This window comes from Sciurus vulgaris (genome assembly GCF_902686455.1).
Source record: "Sciurus vulgaris genome assembly, chromosome: 3".
Lineage (NCBI taxonomy): Eukaryota > Metazoa > Chordata > Mammalia > Rodentia > Sciuridae > Sciurus > Sciurus vulgaris.
In genome coordinates, this window is record NC_136463.1 from 52105195 (window position 1) to 52127808 (window position 22614).

A 22614-nucleotide genomic window follows, 5' to 3' on the forward strand; every position below is an offset into this window, starting at 1 on the left:
GCAATTGTGTTTTAACAAACCTTCCAGGTGACTCCAAAGCACACTCCCCCTTGGCTCTTAAGACAAAACAGGAACTGAGGGGGGCTTGGGAAGGGTCAGAGGACTTTCAGATAGTTGGGCTTGGAGTCAGCTGGAATTTGTCATTGAGGGGCTGTTTCTGGTATCATCTCCGCTTCAGGCTAATGGGATCTGTCTTCATGGGCATCCTGGTGTTGGCATCCTGGGTCCTGTTCTTTCTCTGAGGGTGGGTCATCTTCTGGGGAAGGCTGAGCAAGAACCATTTCCCCTTCCTATTGCTGACCAACCTCTGGTCAAGTTGCCTCTCATGGTAAAGTTTTTCCTTTGTAGGAAGATATTTCCCCAAGGAAAGGTTCAGGCCAAGAGCAGTTTGGGTAAGAAAAGAGGAAGGAAGAGGGGAAGGGGTATTTTAGAAGGCATTTATATTCGCTTCTGAGTACAGACAGCCTCTGTATCTTCAGGATCCACATCTGCAGATTTAACCAACTGTGGATTGAAGATACTTCTTAAAAAATTTCATCTGTATTGAACGTGTACAAACTGTTTCTTATTATTCTTTACCAATAAGAGACCTGAATATTCATGAATTTTGCTATTATCAGGGGTTCTGGAACCAATCACCCCTGAATATTGAGGGAGAGTATACCTTCAACCTGCTAGTTCCCTTCCCCCACCCTGATCCCAGTACTGGGGATTGAACCTGGGGCACTCTTCACAGAGCTAATCTCTGGTACTTTTCCATATTTTGGGGGGGGACAGGATCTTGCTAAATTGCCAATGCTGGTCTTGAACTTTCAATCGATCCTCCTGCCTCAGCCTCTCATGTTGCTGGGATTACAGGATTACAGTGTTCACCACTGCATCCAGCTAGTTCTATGATTTTTAATGCCCAGTTTACTTGAAATCATAGTTCTCATAGCATTAAGTTCTATTAAAATTTTCATGGGATCCATTATGAAGCAAAATAAAGGTAGACTGTGATCACCATTATATGTTGTAATCAGAATTGCTGGAACACAAAATAAGGAATATGTGGAAGTTCCAGATCCATCCCTTGTTTTCTTGATTGCACCAAGTAACACCTGCTGGACAGGTGGTTTTTGAGACCCATGGAAAGGACTCACCTCTGGACACAGTGTGGTGTGTTTGTGGGAAGACCGTCTCCTGAGGCTGGGCATGAGAGGCTAACCAGCAGGCCGCTACTAGCCAGGGCTACCTTGGGTATGTAGCTTTGGGAGAAAGTTCCCCAACTCCAGAATCTTGAGGACCCACCTTGATCCTGACCTTGGTAGAATACAGTGCTGCCCATCTCCAGAGTTCTCTGGGTCATCCCTGAGCCTGTGCTGTCTCCAGAGTGGAAACCCCTACCTTATCTTACTAGATATCAGTATCCAGGAGGGGCTCCTCCCTTTGGCTAGGACTTATCCCCAGCTCTTCTCATAGGACAGCAAGTGAGACCTGTGTTCCTGGCTGCTAGGGTGGGAGGGAGGTAGATTAACTTCCAATTGCCCTTGAGTCCCTGAACTAGAGGTCATGTCTGGTCATGCCTGGGCCTGATTCAGCTGACAGAGGAGTCTGATGGACTTACAGTGTTGTTTTTATTGTTACAAGCTTTGACTGAATGGCCAACACTTAACAATTGAGACAGTTCATATAAAAACCGTGAATTCCAGCCTCTCTTGAGTCCTCACATCGTTGGGTAATACTGGACTCCTGTCCTCCTCTTATTTGTGAATCTGCCCTTCAGAGGCCTCTCCATGGACCCTGGTCCTCACTCAGGGCAGGAGCTTCTTCCCCTTCCTTCCAAGCTGCACTTTCCTTGACACGGATACCTCACTGGTTAGCATGCCCTGCCTGGCGTCAGAGTTTGCATACTGTCCCCCAAATCGTGGGTTTCCTGCACAGCTGTTCCCTTTAACATCCAAAATTTCTCCTTGCAGGTATTTGGGCTGCAAAAAAAAAGCGCCAGTGATATGACTCAGGGCTTATTCTCAGAGAAAACAAATTAACCATCTCCAATAGGAAAAGGAGGATCCAGGGCTTAAAGCCACATAAGCAGGAACAAAGCTGCTTTCACAGCACAGGGACACCTCCAACATGCTTGGGCAGAAAAAACTCTGAGATAACCCCAAAACTTCTGCACCTCACTCCCCTTGGCAAGGGCCAACCTCAAGTGAACGCCTGGATTATAATTTTGTACTACAGTAGTTCATATAATATGTATCTTGAAATAATGTCTCACCTCTGACCCTCACCAACACCATTCATTCCTTGGGAGCAAATCATTTCATCACTTTCCAGAAGTATTCTGCACAGAAGTCGCCAAATATGCTTATACCCCCCATTTTTTAATACAAATGGAATACTATTCTATACCTTGCTTTTTTTCTCCCACATAAGAGTATGTCCTGGTACACTTCCCTTATCAATATATAAGAACTTTATCACTATTTTTTGCCATGAATACAGCTTTAATGGATCTTTCATTCTCATAATTTGCTTACCTGTTCCCCCACTGATGGACCATGGAGTTGTGATGTGACCTTTTGCTTCCATTAATAGCATTGTAATGAAAACCATGCATGTATGTCTCAGTGCACAGGAATGAACATATCTGCAGCACAGACTCCTGGAAGTGCAATTGCTAGGTGGAAGGATCTAGATATTTGCAATGCGATCAGTTCTATTAAACTGCCCTCCAAGGAGTTTGCCCTGATTTCCCATCCCTGGGGTTTGCATGAATGCCTCCTTGCACCGGAGCATCTGAAGATACCTATGCATGCTCCATCAACCTCGACCCAAGGGAGACCTCTTGCTCTGTCCAGGGAGTAAGGCCTTTCCCACTTTTCCCAGCCTCTAATGAAGTAATTTTCTTTTTATTCTGCACCCTCCAGATAAATTGCGTGACATTCCCTCACCCAGACACAATGCCTGAACAGCAGCTGCTGAAGCCAACTGAGTGGAGCTACTGTGACTACTTCTGGGTACGTGCTGCCTCAGTTTCTGTGGCTCCAATAACCAGGAGTGCACACCTGGGAGGGCTCTTGAGCCCAAAGTGGAGGGGCCTTTCTTGTTGAAGCCTGAAGGTCTGGCAGTCAGTTTGACATCTGAAATGAGAATTGAAGACCCTCCTGGAGTCTAAATCATTCTTTAAATCTCGAAGAATCAGCAGGGATTTTGTTTGTGACAACACAGAAACCCCCACCAGAATGCCAGTTAACTGAAGGGTCATTTTCTTTGATGTTCAGCAAAGGCAGACTAGAGGGTTGGGGGCATAGCTCAGGGGTAGAGCACTTTCCTAGCATACCTGAGGCCCTGGGTTTGATCCCCAGGGCTGCCAAAAAAAAAAAAAAAAAAAAGGGCAAAGGCAGAATAAAGTTAGCTTCATAGTTTTTTGTTTGTTTGTTTTTTGTGGTGCTGGGGATTGAACCCAGGGCCTTGTGCTTGCAAGGCAAGCACTGCACCAACTGAGCTATAGTTAGATTCAGTAGATAAATCTGGGCTCCAGACCTGATGTCAGTGACCTTGGACAAGTACCATTTCCAGCAAAACAGGGATGGGTTCAAAGATGTTCAGAGAGCTCCCGCTTTAAATGTTCTGTGCTTGCAGAACTTTTGCATATTGCTTGATGGACACAGAATTTCAGTCTTGCAGAAAGAAATAGTTCTGTGGGTGGATGGTGAAGACAGATGTACAACAGGGTGATTGGTGTCACTGAACTGCACAAAAAATGGTAAAAATGATAAATGTTATGTGTATTTTGCCACAATTAAAATAAATTAAAAATTTTAAAAGTAAATGCAGAGTCCTATACCTCAGAAATTCTAGAGGGCAATCCCAGATATTTGCATTTTTTAAATCCACAATGACTTTGAAAAGTGGACTGCCTAATTGTGAAATCAGATAGTGGTGATGATTGTACAGCCTTGTAATTATATTAAAAACTACTGAATTGTACATCTCCAAAGAGAACTTTTGCAAAGACCCTGAGAAAAAGTAAATAAATAAAATCCTTTCCTTTTCACCACTGTGCAAAATGTATTATCTATTCTTTTTTAGGTCTGCTGATTACTAGACAAAATGCTTTTATAAAATTTCCTTCCAAATCATTCATACTTAGAAGATATCCAAAGATTCCTGTTGACCTCTGGTAGGGACAGTTCTATCCCTGCAGCTGTGTGGCTTCAAGAGCTGGGATAGGTGCAGAGGTTTTAGTACAAAACAGTTTGAAAAGGGCTCAGGTTTTAGCATCAGACAGATGTGGAAAGATGAGCTCAGAAGTAGGGGGAGCAGGGGTCAGTGTATAAGACTTGAATATGTCCCTATAAGGGTTTTGTACTGTTTGCAGTAGGGAGCTGCTGGAAGGTTCTTAGCAGAGAGCTATATGTGATCTGGTTTACATCCATCGTGCAGGTAGGAGCAAAGTTAAGAGTGAGTGGAGATGACCTGGAAGAATAGTGGCAGTGGCAGAGATGGGGAGACATAGCTCTGTTTGCAAAGCTCACCCCTAAAGAGACCACTCAAGGGAGAAGGGTTTGAGCCCTGGAAATAGGTTTTGGGGAGCCTGGCCTGGAGCTCAGTGTTACGGTGTTCAAGGACCTTGGGGAGTTGGAGGGAGCATGTAACCCTGCCTGCTGGTCAGCAGCATCTGAGGGTGTGACACTACAGGGTGCTCAGCTTAATTCCAGCCCTCTGGGAACTCTGAGGCTTACTCTGGGGGTTTTCTTTCCTAACCATGAAGGTATTTTCCTCTCTAATAGAAATTTCTCTTACGATGGCACCAGGTACACACCTGTAATCCCAGTGACTTGGGAGACTGAGGCAGAAGGATCTCAAGTTCAAGGCCAGCCTGAGCAACTTAGTGAGGCCCTGTCTCAAAATAAAAAGGGATGCAGCTCAGGAAATAGAGCACCCATGGATTTCATCCCCAGTACCTCAAAAAAGGGAGGAGGGAGGAAATGAAAAAGGAAGGAATATCTCTCTGCTAACAATAGTCATTAAAGCCTTTTTCTCTATCTGGTTTTCCCTGGAGTACATGAGTCATTCAACATATCTATCCTAGAAGGGAGGCAGATTTGGGCTCAGTATTTTGGTTATTTTTTTCTTTGCTTTTGTATCAAGAGGTAACATTCACAGAGTGAAATGCACACATCCCCAGTGCACATGGAGAAACGTTTAAGCACCAAGAGAGCCCCATGGTGACATGGTTTGACCACATAGAGGGGTGATGTCCAGTCATGAGAGGTGTTAGCAGAACGACCAGAGGGTCTTGGGGCAGTGAGACCATGGAAGGGAATCTCAACTGGGCAGAATCAGGAAGACTCCATAAAATCTTTCATGTTCTCTGCAAGTATCGGCAGCCTCTTTCCCTTCTTCTGTCCTAAATGTCTGAGCTGAAAGAGATCCTAGAGTTGCAAGCTGTTTCAATCTTAAGGGGTATAGTGGAGGGGAGGGGCACAGCCTAGGATTGGATGAACCTGACCTTGTCACCCCACAACTGAGCAGAGATGAGAACCTGGGTCTTTCCAGGTGTTGAGACAGAGTTCCCTCCAGTGTGCCTCTCTGTGATATCAGAACCCATTTTAATTCCTTCCATTAAGAATCAAAGCATTTAACCCTGGATTCTTGGTACGGAAAGACTGTAATGCAGGAGGACACTGTTTTAATCCTGGTGACAGCCAGGGACCTGGGTTGGCTCTGTGAGTTGGTTCTCCAGCAGCCTGGCCTTGTGGACAGATGACGGGATGCATGATAGGCAGGGAAAAGCAGAAAGGGATACCAGGTGGTTGAGGAAGTGCAGATAAAACAGATCATTTCATTTTGAAGTTTTAAGAATATTTGTTTACAAAAATTAATTGGATCCTAGTTTCCACTTCACTGTCTTGACCATCTCCCTCGGGTCCTGATTTAGATTTTAAAGTAACTAATAATCAAGACTACTAATTGAGCATTTACTATGTGCTCAGCACTATGCTGGGTCAGGGCTGCCAGGCAAATTTGGGTGCTTTCTGGAATCTGTCTTCCCTGCATGCCATTCTCCTTGACATCAGGCACCAGATGTCACTTGAACACCTTGTGCTTCTTTTTCTTTCCCAGGCTGATAAGAAAGACCCCCAAGGCAATGGCACCGTGGCGGGGTTCGAACTGCTGCTCCAAAAGCAACTGAAGGGCAAACAAATGCAGAAAGAAATGTCTGAATTCGTCCGAGAGAGGTAAAGCCCGGGTCCCACCCAGTTGCAGGGACTGGTGACAGGGCCCACCTTGAACTCGTGGCCTGAGGGGAGTCAGCAGGGACTCAGCACTGCAGGACCAGTCTTGGACTGGTTAGCAGTAGGAGAACATGAGACTGGAGTCCCAAATGCATGGTGCCTGGGAGAGATCTGATCAGTTGTGTGGCTTTGGCCTGTATAGTGTTTTTGAAGATTTGAACCAATGTTTAAAAAAAAATACTGGTAGGTTTTACATTAAAATCTGGCTACCTAGCATCTCTTGAGAGGGCACAGGGTTGATAGCCTCCTCATCCCTCATGGAGTAATTGACTGGAGGTCAGTAGCAGTGCCCTGTGGAAGGAGCATGTGTTCCCATTTTGCTGCAATCTCCACCACTTCCTACTGTCTCCCCCATTGCTTCACCCCTTTATCTATCTGGTCCTCATTTGAAGCACTGTCCCTCACCAGAATCCAAAAGGGGGAATGTTACCTTTCAATTCATCTTCAAACAAAAACTGTTCAGGCCAAGGAATGTAGAACTACCCGCTGCCTTCAGGGAATATGCCAGTAGTTTGTCTGAAGAACTTGGGAACATTGATGAAGAAACAATAAATTCAATCCAACAGAAATAAGGAAAGCTGCAAAATGAAAGAGAAGTTCCTTCTTCTCTTTCTTCCTAAGTTCTGAGACTCTTCTAACACACTCACATATCCACACATTTCCATATACCTGCCATTCACACGTGTGTATATACACATATACATAATTTTTAAAATAGCATTTCCAAGGCATACTGGAAATATTTATAGCAAATGGCAGTATCTTTTAAAAAATATTTCTTTTATTTTATTATAATAACCATAATCAGGTAATAATGTTTTGGCATTTTAAAGCACCCTTTTCCTTAGGAGGCCTATTTTCTATTTGTATAATCAAATCTTTATTTTATGACCCATTAAACTGGTAGGAAATTGGAAAGCTGCATTGCTCAGGAGCAAGAAAACAAAAATATAAAATAGGCAAATAGAAAAAGTATTGTCTAAGCCAAAGTCTGAGTGGGCCTAAAGTTTATGCTCATAGCAGCATAACGTTAGCAAACACATGGGTTCTGCCATTGCAGGGCATTCCGGTCTCACCAGGTGAAATGCAGATTCCTCCAGCTTTCTCAGTCCACCCTCGGCCCACAAAGCAGGTGCTTTTCAGAGCCAGGAGAGGCCAGAGCCTAGGTGCAGAGGTGGGACCTGGTCCCTGGTTTGCTGTGGCCTTTGCTGAAGAAAGCAGGGTAGGGCATGGACGTGGTATAGGCTGGTTTTGGAGGTGAGACTTGGGAGGCAGATGGCAGGTGCACCTCCTCTGCCCTGGCATGTCCTTGGCACTGTGACATGGTTGGATCTGCTTTTGAGAAACCTTGGCCACAGTCTGGAGGTCCAAGCTGGCAGTCCATGTAATCCTGCGAGGGCTGGAGGCAAAGGTGGAGGGAATGGAGAGGAAGCAACAGAATTGAGAGGGAAGACTCAGAGACTGGCTAGAGGTATAGATGAGAGTGAAGCAGAGCCAGGAAGAGCGAGATTGAGTTTCTGTGCCACATTGTGCATCCATTATTACTCAGAGTGCTGCTGCTGGATGTCAGTCGCCTTGTCTACACCCGAGTGGCCAGGAAGCAAACACTGCAGCCCCTCGGGCTTTTCTGCTCACTGCATGGAGACCCAGGGGCTCTCTGGGGTCCCATTCCCTCTGGCGAGCTCTGGTTGTCATAACACAGCTCTTCTGCCTCCCACAATGGCTCCAAGGAGCACTTCGGTGGTGAGCAGCACATTTGACAACACACTTAACACAGAACACTCCCCAGAGAGTCACCTTGAAAGTATGTTAAGGGTCTACCAGCTGGAAGCTCTATGCAAGGTAGCTTTCCTCCCCAGGGGAGCAGAACCAGGCTGCAGCTCTGGACACTGCCTGGATTCCATGGAAATACTCGTGCCCTTGACAGTACTTCACAATTAGAGGCACTGGGGTGGGAGACGGCAGAGAGATGTTCTATTCTTGCTTCTAAGAGGCTGAGGCCATCTGGGAGGGTCTAAAATCAGAGTTCCAAGCTTGAAGGCAGGAGACACATGTACCATCCCTGGCGGTCTGTCATAAGTAGCATTCGTTCACGTAAGGGCCTCTGTGTGTCCAGCCTTTTGACAGGAACTGCTCAAATGACAGCGCTCATCTTCATAGTCCTAGGAGACAGGCAGAAATATCCCACTGTGCAGTTGGGGAGACAGAGGCTCCAACAGTTTCATGCATTTATTCAGTAAATATGAAGAACCACACACTCAGAGTTTACATTCTGCTGTGACCTAAGGGTTCCTTTACACAGCTGCTACCTGGCAGGGAGCAGCTTTGATCCACCATCCAGCACTGGAGAGCTGACACGTTGGGTTTTCTCCTTTTGCAGGATAAAGATTGAAGAAGAATATGCAAAGAACTTGGCTAAGCTCTCTCAGAACTCGTTGGCTGCGCAAGAGGAAGGGTGAGTAGGGAGGAGAGTAATGGGCCTGGGGAGGATCCTTTCCCACCCATCACCTGTCACTGGGATAGATGAATTTGGATGAGGAACTCTCCATAAGTCTGGGTCAAGGTGGGTCCATGCTCAAGTTGTTTGTTCATAGTTCAAGGCACACCCTGTGACTGAAGGTGTACACCTATAGCGAGAATGGGGCACCCATAACTCATAGTAGGCACCCATGGCTTGAGATGGGTGCTCATGGCTCAAGCTGGGTACTCGTGGTTCCAGATGGGTACTAATAGCTCAGGGTGGATTCTCAGGTTTCATTGTGGGTGCTCATAGTTCAAGGTAGCCACCTCTAGCTCAGGGAGGGTACCCTTAGCTCAGGCTGAGCACCCTGATCTCCACCAAGGTGGTTACCCATGACTCAAAGTGTGGGTGTTCATGTTCGAGGAGGAAACTTGTACATTGTCTTCTCTCTCGTGACCCAGGGCCCTCCTGCCAGGTGCTGGAGCATGTCAGAAGCCCCTCTGCCCTCTCCCCTATAACCAGGCAGCAGCTTTCAGATGCCCACCCCCAGATCCCCTTTTTCTGAGTCTGAGGGCAGGCTGGAAGGAAAGTGGGCATGAGAGGATTTCATGTTAGCCCCTTAGAATGTTCTCCTGTGAGCCTGAGCCCCAGGCTTCCCTTCCTGCTCCCACTGACCATTCCAACTTCTGTGGGTGGAGCCGACATTTAGCCCAGCCTTCCCCGTCATAGAAGAATTCCTAGTGGGAGGAAGACTTCAGCCTTTCTGCTCTGTTGAGAGTCAGCCCTCATGCATCACTGAAGGCGTGCCAAATGATAGTCCCTATGGAAAGCAGTTTGGCAGTTCCTCAAAAAGTTAAGCATAGAACTACTATATACCCCAGCAATTCCTTCTTAGGCGTCTATCCCAAAGAATTGAAAACAGGGACTCAAACAAACATTTACAATTCAAATTCCATCAGGGAATGGGTGCACAAGTTGTAGGATATGCACAATGCCTATCCATGGATACTCAGTGGAGTATTATTCAGCTGTAAAAAGGAATGGATTTCTGAAACGTGCTATGTGGATGAAGCTCAAAACCATTATGCCAAGTGATAGAAGCCAGACACATAATATGGTCACATAGCATGTGATTCCATTTATCTGAAATGTCCAGAGTAGGTTACCATGGCACGGGGAAAAGGGGGACATGGGAGAGACTGCTTCATTGGCAAAGCTTTCTTTTTAAGGTGTTTGTCCGATGAAGCTGCAGTAACAAAAATAGCACAGAGTGTGGCTTAAACTGCAGACATTTATTTTCTCACAGTTCTGGAGGCTGGAAGTCTGAAGCCAAGGTGCCGGCAGGGCTGGTGTGAGGCGAGAGCTTTCCCCTAGGTTTCAGTCAATCACCTCACTTCACAGCCCATCCTGGTGTGTGCTGGTGTGTGGGGTGCTTCCTGGAGTCCCTTCTAAGACACTAATCCTGTGGGATGCAGGCCCCACCCATTAGCTTTATGTGTCTTTGACAGCAGCCTGAGGCTGAGGAGGTCACCTCAGCCTTATCTACTTCTTTAAAGGTCCCATCCCCACAGCACACATGTGGCTATGATAGCAGCCGCATCAGGGATTAGGCCTTCAGCTTATGAATTGGGGGAACACACATTCTTTTTCTGTGACTGGTGATGAAAATGTCATTGGTCACACAACATTGGGGACGTGCTAATCACCGCTAGTTTACTCACATTAAGTGGGTTAATTTTGTCACATGATTTTCACCTCAATAAAAAAATAATAATAATATGGAAGACTCTCAGGAGGCTAGAGTTGAAAGGGTCCCCAGAGGTCACCACTCTACTCTGACCTTCCTGCACAAGTCTCTCTGAAGTCCTCCTACAAGGGGAAGTGAAGCCCCAAGAAGGAAGCCATTCTGCCGTGGGATGGTTGTGATTGTCAGAGAGCTGTGATCTTCAACAAGTCCAAGTCTGCCTTCGTGGCCTGAAATCCTGCAGGGGACAGAGAGTTTGCCAAATAAATGTGGCTTTGATTAAGGCCTCCGTATGGGCTGACTACACAGCCAAACCTCCTGGGAATGGTTTTCACCAACTCGGCCAGCCACACGCCACAGGGTGACCTACAGACCAGCATCTCTCCCACAGACGTAAGTGGGGTTAATTATTTCCCAGCCCCTCTGCTCCGTGCAGAAGGGGACATATAGGCAAAGTAGCCCTTGCTGCCTGGGAAGGGACTTTCCTAAGGATCTCCATGCCCTGCAACCACTGTGCTGCTCCGGAGTCTTCCGGCTTCCACCTCCTGGGCCTGGGCTGCTGCCAAGGACACTATGTCCTGCCAGCACACACAGCATATGCTCCTCCACCGAGCAGCCCATCCCCACACGCCAGGCCTGCGCCATGCTGCACACACACACTCATGCAAACAGGAGACAAACAACACACATGCTCACATATGAGCTTCTGCCCACTCGCCTCTACCTGCCCATATTTCTCTCACTGCTGCACATGGTAACCCCGTGCACACACTCCCCCCAGCAGGCACTTTGGGGTGCACATGTGGAACCCCCCTACACACGGCATGCAAAATGCTGTTTTGCTTTTATACACAGATTTGGGCATTTGACCCAACCCACCTTGGAAACTTTCCAGGTGCAATGCTGAAGCTTAGAAATTGGGGGCACCTAGGAATGTGCAATCAGGGGGACTAGAGAGGCTTGACCACCCGAGTGCTGTGTTCACCTTGGCTTTCAGAGGACACGGGCACGCTGGTGAATAAATGGAATTAGATTTATTCTGCCTTCAGCTTTCCTCTTCTGTGTAGAAAGGAAATGAGATTTTGGTCTTTCCTGGTTGGCGGTTGTGATGGGGTCACATGCATTTTGATTTGGCATGCCTCGAACCATATTTTGGGACAAAAGGACATCTGTTTGTTTTTCAAATGGAAGAATTTCTAAGTGGATTTTTTTCCTAAAATTGTTAATGATTTTACTTTTGATTAACATATTAATTGTACATGTTAACAGGGCTCAGTATGATGTTTCCACACATCTTCAAGTGGCTCTGAGGGGCTAGAAATGCCAGGGACGGGGAGCATGCATGGGGATGCACTGGCTCAGTTGGGCTCATCCGAATGTTTGGAGTAATGTCCTTTCACCTGCAAATGTTCAGTCTGGAGATGGGGCCAAGGACATTGTGCTAGGTGGAGACTTTGCTTCTGCATTTTCTTCCAGTAGCCATGAGCTGACGTTTTCAGGACACCATACAAGTCCCTAGCCAGTTACTTACCATGTGCTCTGCTGACAGCAAACTTTCAGCTCTATAGGGAAAACTCTGGACACCTCCCAGGGCCTTTCTGTGTCTCTCATTCATACCTCCCACAGGCTGCTCTGTGTCACTTAGCTCTCTCTCTTTAATCATGTTCCCACTCATCCCAGGACAGCCTCTGTAAGCCGTGTGTCACCTTGGCTTTGACTTTAAAGCTAGGATCGTCTTGAGATCATTCGTGTGTACGGCATGAGGTATGGGCATACAGTTGTCGCTGCACCATCTGTTAAGTTGATCAAGGGCTCAGGGTGTGGCTCTGTGTGGTGGAGCACTTGACTAGCATGCATGTGCCCCAGGGTTCCATCCTCAGCACTGCAAAATGGGGGAATGTCTGTCAGCATGAATCCCTTCACAAGGGCACAGCCCTCCTGGCCTAAGCACGTCTCCAAGGCCCCATCTCTTAACACCATTGCAATGGGGATTAAGTTTGCAACACACATTTTTGGGGACACATTCAAACCATTGCTCTGTATTCTGTATAACTGCCACAATTGCTTCCACCCCTCCCCCACGCTATACCTCCTGCCCACCTGTGGGATCAGGTGGGTTGCCTAGACCACCCACATGGTCCCAATAGCCATAGCCCAGCTTCTGGGAGCTCAGGCAAAGACAAATGTCCACAGCTTGAATAGCCTCAGACTCACTCCAGCTCTGCTCCGTTGGGCTCTCCAGGGGACCTTTCTTTGCTGCCCAAACTTCTAGATAAAAATCAGTGTCATTTCCCATAAACAACTCCCTCTGCCTGAGCTAGCACTCCCACCAGACTGGACCATGGATCAGAAGGATTGTTCTGCTCCATTGGGCAATTTTTAGCTGCTGCCTGGCTGCTGGGCTTGGAACCCACAAGTGTCACAGTGTGCTGTCTTTTAATCAGCTTTTCCCACTCAAGTTTAATGAATTCTCTGGGGGAAGTGACTTTTTGATGAAATTAAGTCAACTGAACTTTCAGCTCGGATTTACTGGCTGGGTTGAAGAGGTCAGGAGCGAGGAGGCAGGGGGTCATTTGGAATGGTCAGTGAGGTTGAGGAGTTCCAGATAATGAAGGCTGTCATGTCCCTTTGAAAGTCTCAGGCATGTCAAGATATTTCATCTATTCGAAGCTTCTCCCTAGAGTGGAGAGGTGATTTCACTTAGAGGACTTGGCCATTCTCTAAGCTACAGGCAGCAGTAGGATACATAGCCCAGAAGAAGAGCCACACTCCTGGCGATGTGAGGGAACCTTCTGCATGTGGCTGTACCTAGGATGTCCCTAGGCCCCCCGTGTTCACCTATGCCTCTCCTGGAAGCCAAGCTGCTGGAGAGTTGCCTGTAAGCAGGGTTGCATAGCGCCTTCCATTCGAGAAGGGTTTCTCCCTGAAAATGACTCTGTTCACCTTCCTTGCATTACCAGCAAACATTTATACACCTCACCAGCAAACCAGGAAGGGGTGATGGCAAGACACTGGGAACCATAATCAGTCAGATATCAAGGCCCTTGCTGCAGCCACGGACTGGGAACAGCAGCCCACCTTGTACCTTCCTCAGACCTTGTAAGCCTCTGGGTTCTGGATATTTCCCCAGTCACTTGACTGTCTCCTGTGGCCTTTTCTCTTAGCTGCAGAGGTCAGGCTAGCTCATCTTGGCTTTGGTGGTTCAATCTGGGCCCCTGAATGTTTTGTGCCTGGCCTCTGCCTCCTTTGAATTCCAAGTCTTAGTTGATGTATGCCTTCCCAAGATGTGGGCTTGAGACCCACCATTCCACCTTAGGATGGGCTGGGCCTTCAGACCTGAGGTTGGTACAGCCCTTTCTGAGGTCCCCTGAGTCTGACAGTGTCCTACCTGTTGCAGCTCCCTGGGAGAAGCATGGGCTCAGGTGAAGAAGAGCCTGGCAGATGAAGCAGAAGTTCATCTCAAGTTCTCAGCCAAGGTAAACCCCTCTCTGCAATGGAGACCTGTTCTGGTCTTACACAGTGGCACTCTCATAAATGGTTAGCAACCATCCCTCCAATATGTAGTGTTTGCCAATTCCTGTAGTGTAAATTTTAAGCTGCCGTACTTAAGTCACTACATACAGAGTTGGAAGAGATGCACACTAGGACATCATTAGGTAATGTTTCCTTTATACAGATAAGTAGCATAAAAAACCAGCAACATCCACCCGGAGCTTGGATAATAAATAATACAATGTTAAGTAGGAAATAATAAGCGTTCTTTACTATCTTAGTTTTAAAAATAATGTTAGTTATAAGTTCACATAATTTAATTTTTAATAATGGTTTTGTTTTACATTCTGTTCTTGGGAGTCACGTGGCATTCTATGTACCTCTGTGGTGAGGGCGGATACCCCCCAGTTTCTTAAGTGGATCCCTGAGTGATGTTACTCTTTGCCAGACTTTCAGAGGAATGGATTGACACGTTCTGTCTCTTCTTGGTGTTTGGAAATACTGGACTGTGACCAAGGGAGATTTTTTTTGTTTTGCTTTTATTTGTTGTAAAATTTCAGAATGGGTAAATGACCTTCCTTTCATTTGGTTCTAAAGAACTAGCACCAGGACTTTTTTGAAGACAGGGAAGTTTCTGTCTTTTCATTCTACTCTCACTGATCGGAATGGTACCTAGCCCAAAGTAGGTGTTTAACAAATATTTTCTGAAGTATGAGTGCACGGAGCCCCCTGGCAGTCTCTTCCTCCGTGCATCTTTTCAGATCTGTTTGTCTCAAGATTTCTCAATGACCCTGCCCTCTCCACTCCCTGGTTCATACCTCCAATATTCGTCCTCTGGCTCTCAGCTGCTTTTGAAGTAGAAAATAACTGTCTCATTGAGATAATTCACACTACAGTGTGTATGAGTGACGGAGCTGCCCATTAGCATGCCTACCATCTAAAGGGAGACGCTGGAGAGTGGTGCCATCCTGGTGTCCCTGCCTTCCCTCTGTCATCCCACCATCACCAGCCACACACAGCCACCCAAGGGGATAGTACAGCAGAGAGCTTAAATTCTCTGAGCCCTTCCCCCATATTTAAATACTTGCCTTGTTCTATGGTAACATTCCTCATAATTCCTCAAAGACGTGCCTCCTTCCTGAGCCACCGCATTCAGCACTCATTGGTCCTATTACTTTGCTAGCTCTGTTCCTGCTTTACAGTTGCAATTCCCCACCCTGGGCACCGGAGTGATGTGTGCTCCTGGAGGACAGGAACGTGTCAGTATGCCCAGGTCTCCCCATGGTACCCTGTGATGGTCGTCTGCACACAAAATGAATGATTCAAATGACTGAGACCCGGAAGAGCTTTGTAAGGAGCTGCGGCGGGAAGAAAGAACAATGTTGTCAGCAACTCCTTGCTTCTGAAAGATATTAGTGCCCTAAGATTCAGTTGACACCCAGCCGTGTGTGTAAATTCCTAGCTAATGAAAGCACACACCGTGTTATGCCAAGCACTTCATGGGAGGGTTGCTCTTCAAGCTGTGGCAGAGAAGGGAGCTCCATGAGTTGGTGTCTTTAGTGTGCGTATATAAAACAGTGAGTTATTTTAAAGCTGCAGGTGAGACTCCCAAGGTCTCCCTTCTCCTGTCTTAACCTTAGACCTCCATTGACTGGGGAGTTGAATGTGGGTAGGGGGCTGCCGCTCTCATGGTTTGGGGGCAGGGCCAGGAGCCAGGACTGAGCATGACTGGGAGCTTCCGCACACTTTGCCTGCTGGATGCCCAGGATTCTTGGTGGCATTTACTCTCCATCAGCGCAACCCCTGATTCTCCGTTGTTTAACGGTCGGCAATACGTCCTCCCATGCAGTAGTATGGAGTGACATAGGGTACTGAGTATAATCCATCTCTTAGTTTTATCAACTGACCTGTAAAACATCCTCTCCGTTCACAAATGCGAAGAGCACAGATGAAATCATAGCCCATGGTCACGTCTCTAAGTGAACTTAACTACAGAGGAAGCAAATGGAAGACTTCATCTCCAGACCTTTGCCTGGGGCACACCTTTACCAGTAGCATTTGAACAAGACCCTGGGGCTGGGGCGGTGGCTCAGTGGCAGAGCTCTTATCCAGCAAGGGGAAGGCCCTGGGTTCCTTGGGGAGCACTCTGCCCTCCCTGGGAGTGCCAACAAGATGCAAACCATCCCTCCAAATGCCCAGAACATTTCAAGTTCGTGTTCATGAAGCAGCACAAATGTCACTATTCAGCTGACCACAGCAATGGTGAATGTTCCCATAAACACAAAACAGACTTCACCATGAGAGTTTCTGCTACTTCTAGCCTGTCCATCAGTGTTGGTGGCCTTGGGGCATCAAAGTAGCAACCTAGTGATCTCATGGCAATTTCTTGAGAGAAAGGGGCTCCAAGGATTTGTGTGTCTGCCGTGGATAACGGGACTTCATATGCACAAAACCCATTTTCACATCTGCTCTAAAAGGCATCTTGAAATTCTGCTCTGAATGGTCTGTGTCAGGGAGAAAGCTCTTTTAAAAATGCAATTTTGTTATAGCAATCTTTCCGGCTTTTCTAGTCAACCAGCTCAGACCATTGCTAATAGCAACAGGTTGCTAAAGAATTGACATTGCCACTGGCTCTGGTGGAAGAAGGGAGAACAGAAAAATTCCTTCTGATGGGAGAAAATCTACTTATGCAGTAGAAGCCTTGCATTCAGTAGAAGATTTTGGGGGAAGGTGGAAGCAGGATAATGAATTTAGCTCAGAGCTGTCACTAACAAGCTTTATGACTCTGGGCAAGTCATTCAGCATCCCTGGGGTTTCATTTCTTCCCAGACAAAATGAAGAATTTGAATCAGATTGGCAACTGTGACCCACGAGAACACACTTCACCTGGTCACCTGGTACACACAGATCCACATGCATGTACCCACTCCCCTATCCACTCAGCCACACACGTATGTGGCCAAGATGAATATTGCACAGGACTTAACCCTCCTACCTAAAATGCACTCAGTTATTTTCTATCCAAGTCTGACCAGTAAATTGATTTCACAGCTCTTAGCCACCCATCATTTCAAAAACCCTAGGCTGAAATTGCTTCCATCTTAGAATTTCTCTTATTCTCTTTGGATATAGAGGTGAAAAGAAGCAGCAAAGACAGCCGAGCTTCAGAAAGGGCAGCAATCTGCTCCAATGACCTCACCATTGTGTAGGACAGGCCAGCCCATGCATCCACTGGGACGTACTTTCAGGAAAAGCTAAATATGAGTATTAAAAGATTTCAAGCCATCTTGTTTAAAGAAAAAAATGTCTTTAAAAAGTACTTTATATAGATAGAGAGTTGGAGAATCCATGGATCCTTATCTACAGTTGAATCATTTCTGACAACTAATAGTTTTGTTTCCTGTCTTTTGAAATTTTAGGGAAAGACTTTGATGCACTGGATGGTTTGTGGGCCATTCCCCAGACCACCGAACCCAGGGCTGGGACCCATGAGTCTTCATTGTTGAGGAGCTCCTCCAGGTCACTCCTGGGCACAGGAAAGTCTGGCAGTCACCTGTTTTCTAAGTCCTCAGAAAGAGACCCCAGAGTTTTTGAGTCAGCCCTCCTAGACCCCAGTCAGCCGGTTCAATGGCAACTGAGTTATGTAGCAACAACTACTCAGCATATGGCTGATCTATGTACATAATTGTCCCCATCCATTTTCTTTGTCTATAACTGAATACCAGAGACTGGGTAAATTATGAAGAATAGAGGTTTATTTAGATCAAAGTTCTGGAAGCTGAGAAGCCCAAGATCCAGAGAGCTTTCCTGCTGTCACCCAGCTCAGACCATTGCTAATAGCAACAGGTTGCTAAAGAATTAGCATCATCACATGGCAAGACACAACAAACATGTCTGCTCAGATGTGTCCTCATAAAGCCACCAGGCTTCTTGGTGATCTCACTCTCATGGCCTCATCTAAGCCTCACTACCTCCCAGAAGCCTCCTCCAGATAAAATCAACTAGTGAATTTGAGGATTAAGTTTCCAGCATATGAAATGTGGGGAACATATTTAAACCATAGCAACAGGGAAAAGAACTTGTTTGTTCCCATGAGCTCTCAAGCTTGTAGCACCTTATAAAAGTGCCACCAGATGGGGCTGTTTTCCTAGATGAGGACAGTTTCAGGGGCTCAAAAAAAATAAATAACTGGAGATGTTCACAGCCCATATCAGGAGGAGCGTGGCATCTGGATGTCCAGCTCTTGGTTAGAATTTGAAGGTCATCCAACAACAAAACTCTGCTCACCATCTAGGCTGTCCCTGCCTCTCCCAGGGCAGGGCCACCTTGATCTGTTTTCTTTTAAATGTCATGCTCACAACCGAACTATGGCAAATGTTCTGTGAAAATATTCTCAAAAAGGATGGGGTGGTATGTGAAGGAGGGAAGGAATTAAAGAGAAAAAAAAAAAAAAAGCTTAAAAACTTGATGCTTACCCACATCATTGTAAAGCAGAAGGTGGTTCCCTTGGTTAGGAATGGGAAGGGTGCCTGGTCCTCTTCCAGCCCTGTGAATTGGGAAAAAGCCCTGGGGACACAGCTCAGAACAGTCGCCCTTGTGAATTGCCAGCAGACCTTCAGCAGCTCCTGCCGAGAATTCCTCAAGGTTTGGACCTTGTCCAGGTCACCTTTGTATTCCAGGCACGTGGCGCACAGCAGGTGTTCAATGAATAGAAATGATCTGAGATGGCCTAATTAAACAGCACCCTCTTACACTTATTTATTGAACTGCATAGCAGTCACTGTGCTAACTGCTTGGGGACACAGATGGGTGACAGGGTTTCCGTCCCCAGAAAGCTCCCAGTTTGGAAAGGAAGAGAAAGGGACACCCAAGCAAAGCTGTACAAAAGGCTGTGGCACACAGTAATCCTGGGAGACAGTGCATGTGTTAATTAGCTTCGTTAAGCCACATCAGTGTCTGCTTCCAGTCAGGAAGTTTCCATCTATAATGAACCCTATGTATGATGGTGTCCCAGAAGCTGTTGCCTAACAATGTCATTGTCATCTTAGTTTAAGTACACTTCGTGATGTTGGAAGGACAACAGAATCTAACAACGCATCTCAGAATCCACCCCAGTCCTTAAGTGACGCCCAACTTAAATACCTATGACTTATTTCAAAACATGTTGTGCACCATAAATATACACAATAAAAAATAACTTTTAATGACATTTTTTTGGGGGGGTACTGGAAATTGAACTTGGGTACTCAACCAGTGAGACACATCCCCAGCCCTATTTTGTATTTTGTTTAGAGACAGGATCTCACTGAGTTGCTTAGTGTCTCACTTTTGCTGAGGCTGGCTTTGAGCTCCTGATCCTCCTGCCTCAGCCTCCAGAGCTGCTGGGATTACAGGCATGTGCCTCTCCACCCAGCCTAATGAAAATGTTTAAAAACTAAAGAAGATGTGGAAGCTTGGAGGAGGAAGGAGTTCGCTGATGGGGGAGTCAGAAGACTCCTGTGACATTCATAGTTACAGATGCTGGGCCTGGGAGCTCAGGTGGTTTTTGTAAACAGACCTGGTATGCCGGCCACTCATCTCTAGCCTTCCAGTCCCCATTTTCACCTGTTAGGGAAAGAGAAGGAATGGTCCCCACCAACTGCAGCTAATGCCCTGGGTCCTGAGTGTCCTCTCCATTCTCTTCCACAGCTTCACAGCGAGGTAGAGAAGCCCCTAATGAACTTTCGTGAGAACTTCAAGAAAGACATGAAAAAGTGTGACCACCATATCGCTGACCTCCGCAAGCAACTCGCCAGCCGCTATGCATCAGTGGAGAAGGTGAGAGGCCAGGACACTGGGGTGGGAGTGGGGGAAGGTGGGAGCTGCTGGAATAGTGGGCCAGGAAAGCAGCTGACTCTGGGTGCCACAACAGGGACCTTTGGTCCCCACATGAGGGGGAGGGGGAATCCAAGCCTCATGCCCCACCGGAGAACCCCACCCCTCCAGAGGGCAGGTAGGAGACACTTCCCCATGGTGACCACTGCAAGGGCCAATGGGACACCAAGCCTGCCCTGCTTCTGTGTGGTCCCCATGTCTGGATCCCTCCTGCAGATTTTCTCCTGATTAATCACCCACTTCCAGAGCCCCGTAGCTCATCTTTCTGCAGTTAATCATACCTTGTGCGGAGCTGCTGGTGGCAGCCCCGGAGGGAAGGGCCGCTCTCCTCAGGATTGAGCCTGGTGCCCTAGAGAGCAGGAGGCCTGCACCCCCGCAGGCACCCAAGACCCACCAGCTGTCTCCACTGAAGTGCTGGAGCTGCTAATAGGGGCCAGGAATGAGTCACCAGGAGGACCCAGGAAGACAGGCAGGTGCGATGAGGGGAGCAAGAGGCTCGAGGCTCTGGAATGCCGTGCCTGGTGCCACCAGCCTGCCACTCACCTCTGGAGGTGACTCAGATGACTTTGTGGTCCCTTCCTGAGAGGTGGTAATTTTAGAACTGGATCCTCAGAGCAGGTACCTGCACCAGTGAAGCCATGGTCTGAGGGACTGGTTTCAGTCAAGTGCAGATGAAGCTGGATGACAGGAACGAGGGGAGCGGGGCTGCAGGCTCTGCTCTTCACCAGCTAGCTGGGCAGCACCACTGCCACTGTCTGGCCCCTCACAGCCACTGTGCCATCATCCATGCAAACAGAAAGAATGAAGGACTTGAGCCAAGAAAAGGGAGGCTGGGCCGCATGGCCCTGAGGCCACCCCAGGCTGCAGGCTTTCTAACAGCTTCTCGGTGTGATGTCATTGGACCCCAGGCCCGGAAAGCCCTCACAGAGCGGCAGAGAGACCTGGAGATGAAGACCCAGCAGCTGGAGATCAAGCTGAGCAACAAGACAGAGGAGGACATCAAGAAGGCACGGAGGAAGTCCACACAGGCTGGTGAGCCCCTGGGCCACCCACCTGGCCTGGTCACACTCTCATACACGAGTGGGGTGCCTAGCATCCAGAGATCTCAAAAGAAGAAACCTGGGATGTAGAGGGGAGGCAGGCCAGGCTGTTCCCAGGCCATGGTGGGGGGCTAGATGACTCATGGTCTCCCCAGCAATGGCTTTTTCTGACCTAAGCTCTGCATTTCTGACCAGGAAGTAGATAAATTCTTTCTTGTGCCAGGAACTCAGGGCCCCATCCCTGCTTAAAGCCCACAGAAGTTCAAACCTCTACCTGCCCATCCAAGCTCTGCTCCATCTCTTAGGACTGCTACTCTGAAGGTCGAGATATGGGAGTAGGCTCCTGTCCCAAGAAGAGAGGCTGGCATTTTATTTAAATAACCACCAGATTTCAGTCGAGCCCCTTCCCCCAGTGTGCTGGTTTCTGCTGCCACCTACTGCTAAAGGTTAGCCAATACACACGGAGGAAGGGCTGCTTAGAAAATTTCATCTATAACTGATTCTAAAAGAAATCAGTTTTCACAACATGCAAAAGCAATGCATATTGCCTGTGGGATTAGCCTGTGTGCTGTGGAATTATGGCCTGAAAGATCTTTAGGTTCTTTTCCTCTCAACTTCTGGTGAAACTGTTGTTATAATTGATTTCATTATGAAATGAAGCAGCCACCTTCCAGCCATTTTATAATATAAGAAATTGGGGCAGAAATAAGTCAACCAAAACTAATTTGGTGTAAACATAATATTTAATGTATACATTTTATATAATGCATCACAGTAAATTACTATATCCAGAGCAGTATTATAAATTTCTAATATATTTATTGGGAGTGGAGCCCAGAGGAAAAAGATATACGTAAATTAATTTATTAAATTATCTAAAAATAAAAATATATTGCAAAACAGTACATGGCAAAGTAATCAGCATACGAAAGTATAAAATATTATTTGGCAAAAATAATCACTGTTAATACTTTAGAGTGCTTTTACTTTTTAAATATTTAAATGTATGTTAATTGGATTATATTATACTCTGTATTCTGAACTTAATACATCTTAGAAATGGTCCATTTCATTTCCTCTAAATCTATTTATGCATCCATCTATGCATATCAGATTTTTAAACAATCACCCAATGTCTGACTATATGATTGTATCCAAATTGATTTCATCATTCCCCTAATTAATTTTTAGGACATTTAGATTGTTACAGAGTGTTTGCCAAGGCCAGCAATACCTTCTTATCAGAACTGTAACTTTGTGTATGTGCAAGACCAGATCTGCATAAAAAGAGAATATTGATGCTGAGCCAAAAGGTTTTTCTTCATTTTGATGGATATTTCCAAATTGGTGTCCAGAGGAGGTACCCACCGACAAGCATCTATGAGTACCTGTTCCCTAAACCATAGAGTGTTGTGTGCTATTAAGCTTTGAAATCATTGGTGTGCTGGTGAAAAATAATGTTTTGTTTATTTGCTTTTCTCTGATCAGGATTGAACATTTAAAATATAAATTATTCCTGGCTTACTTTTCTGTGAATAGATTAACTTGTCTCCTCCCCCCATTTTCTTTTTGAGTGACTGGTCTTGTTCTTACTGACTGATAAGAATTCCTTTTCTTTTTTTGCGGTACTGGGGATTGAACTCAGGGCCTTGTGCTTGTGAGGCAAGCACTCTACCAGCTGAGCTATCTCCCCAGCCCAAGGATTCTTTATATGGA

The 22614-nt window shown here is 46.6% G+C and overlaps 1 protein-coding gene across 16 annotated transcripts in view; it reads left to right on the plus strand.

The window, feature by feature from the left end:
• Window positions 1-22614, plus strand: part of GAS7 (growth arrest specific 7) — a 229584-nt gene that overhangs the window by 201355 nt on the left and 5615 nt on the right. For all 16 annotated transcript variants that reach the window (XM_079134064.1, XM_079134055.1, XM_079134058.1 and 13 more), the window contains 6 exons: window positions 2913-3002; window positions 6115-6230; window positions 8668-8742; window positions 13890-13968; window positions 19673-19801; window positions 20767-20890. In XM_079134064.1, coding sequence (XP_078990190.1) covers window positions 2913-3002; window positions 6115-6230; window positions 8668-8742; window positions 13890-13968; window positions 19673-19801; window positions 20767-20890 — 613 coding nt within the window. The remainder of the gene's footprint in view (window positions 1-2912; window positions 3003-6114; window positions 6231-8667; window positions 8743-13889; window positions 13969-19672; window positions 19802-20766; window positions 20891-22614) is intronic.